General features: G+C 48.5%; 2 protein-coding genes across 2 annotated transcripts in view; one reads left to right on the top strand and one right to left on the bottom strand.

Moving 5' to 3' along the window:
* The window catches only part of F8 (coagulation factor VIII), a 101,142-nt gene extending 99,432 nt beyond the window's left edge, over nt 1-1,710 (bottom strand). Inside the window, exons 1-2 of the mRNA XM_015570455.1 lie at nt 1,431-1,710; nt 939-1,041 (exon numbers count right to left, since the gene is read on the bottom strand). The gene's annotated coding sequence lies outside the window, so the exon portion shown is untranslated. The remainder of the gene's footprint in view (nt 1-938; nt 1,042-1,430) is intronic.
* The window catches only part of FUNDC2 (FUN14 domain containing 2), a 15,643-nt gene continuing 15,460 nt past the window's right edge, over nt 1,665-1,847 (top strand). Inside the window, 2 exon segments of the mRNA XM_006773690.2 lie at nt 1,665-1,706; nt 1,709-1,845. Of these exon segments, the coding sequence (XP_006773753.2) occupies nt 1,665-1,706; nt 1,709-1,845 (179 nt within the window).

Below are 1,847 nucleotides of genomic sequence, written 5' to 3' on the forward strand. Positions count from 1 at the left end.
GTGGAAACAGAGGGAAGGGAAGAGGGGGGAGTGTGGGAAGAGATAAACCAAAGATCTTATATGCATACTAGAGGCCTGGTGCATCGATTCGTACACCGGTGGGGTCCCTTGGCCCAAAGTCAAGTCTCTTTCTGTGGTAGGCAATTAGTGCCATTTGCCAACCACACCCAAAGACAGATGAAGTTAAGAGAATAAATCACATCAGCATAAAGCTGACGGGTATTCTACTGAGATCCTCCCCTAGGATCGCCCCTGAATTCCCAGCCTTTATTACACCTCAAAATGAGGGTCAAGCCTGTGCTCTCTCTCCCAGGAGCACACCCAGTGACTTTCCCCTCCTCCTCCTCCTCTTCTTCCTCCACAGGCATGTATCTCCTAAACTCTAAGGGACCCCAAGAAGTTTGCAACCAGGGTAGCAATGGACAGCAGCAGTTCATCCTGGCAAACCCCCTGAACTTGTCCCCAAGATCCCCTTCTCTCTAACTTCTTAGTGAACCCAGGCAGCCCAGCCTAGGCTCATTTCCCCACCCAGTATTTCTAATATCCTAGGCCTTTCTTTGTTTCACTGTCCCCAGCATTTTTTAAAAACTTTTTTTTATTGATTTCAGAGAGGAAAGGAGAGAGAGAGATAGAAACGTCAATGATGAGAGAGAATCATTGACTGGCTGCCTCCTGCACACCCTGACTGGATATGGAGCCGACAACCTGGGCACATGCCCTGACCAGGAATCTAACTGTTACCTCCTGATTCATTGGTCAATGCTTAACCATTGTGCTGCAACAGCCAGGCATTGTCCCCAGCTTTAATAAACGTCCCCTAAAATTCACCTGGATTTGTGTTGTGAAATTTTTTTGTACAAAATCAAGAACCCACACAGAACTGGCTAGCCCTAGGCAGACCCCTAGGACCCAGTCCCCTTCCCCCCAGCCCACTTTACCTCTGGTAATCATCATACTGTCGCCTGTGTCCATGAAGTTTTTTTTCTCTTAATCTCTTCACCTTTTTCACAGCAATTACCTTTTAGACTCATCTTTCTGGTCCTGTTGGAGAAAATAGACTTTAGGGAGACAAGAGCAGAAACAGGTCAACCTGTTAACTGGGTGTGACCTGGGCTAAAATGTTAGCGGGGGTGGGGGGGGGTGTGAGAAATGGCTAGATTCACTGTGAAGGCAGAGTTTATGGGGGTTGCTAATGAATTGGGTTTGTGGGGTTTGATAGGAGTTCGAATAACAAGGGCTCCATAGGCATTGTAGGCAAAGAAACTCTTTAATTTCTTTTTTCTTTTTCTTAAGCTAGAATTTTTAAATCCAATTTATTTTATATCTTTATTGTTGAAAGTACTGTGTCCATGGGTTATGCATATATGCTTACAAGGTCTTTGGTTGATCACCTCCCACCCACCCATCCACCTTCCCCCGCCTTCCCTTACAGATTCCTCACTCTGTTCCACCAGAAACTCTTTTCTTTCTGAGCGCTTCTATTACTGATTATCAGCGTCGGGATCATAGCGGCTCTGATAAAGATTTGCTCAATGGTTACATAAACAAACAGTAAAATCGTCTTTACTAGAGAAGGACCCGGTTTCGTTCACGCCCGTGAAACTCCCCAGTACGTGAACTCCCAGAAGTACCGCTGAGAAACTGCGCGCGGGGCTTTTCTGCGCATGCGCGACGCATCTGCTGGGCGGGGCCTCGGGGCTAATGACGCCGTGCCGGGAGCCTTGTGACGCAGTTGCGCGCTGAGGTTGGGAGACACCGCCTGGAGCCCAGCCCGCCCTCTTCCGCTAAGGCCTCCGGCATGGAAACATCTGAACCACGTGCCGGAAACCAGCTCACGCCGACGCCGC

This window comes from Myotis davidii, unplaced genomic scaffold (genome assembly GCF_000327345.1).
Source record: "Myotis davidii unplaced genomic scaffold, ASM32734v1 scaffold546, whole genome shotgun sequence".
Lineage (NCBI taxonomy): Eukaryota > Metazoa > Chordata > Mammalia > Chiroptera > Vespertilionidae > Myotis > Myotis davidii.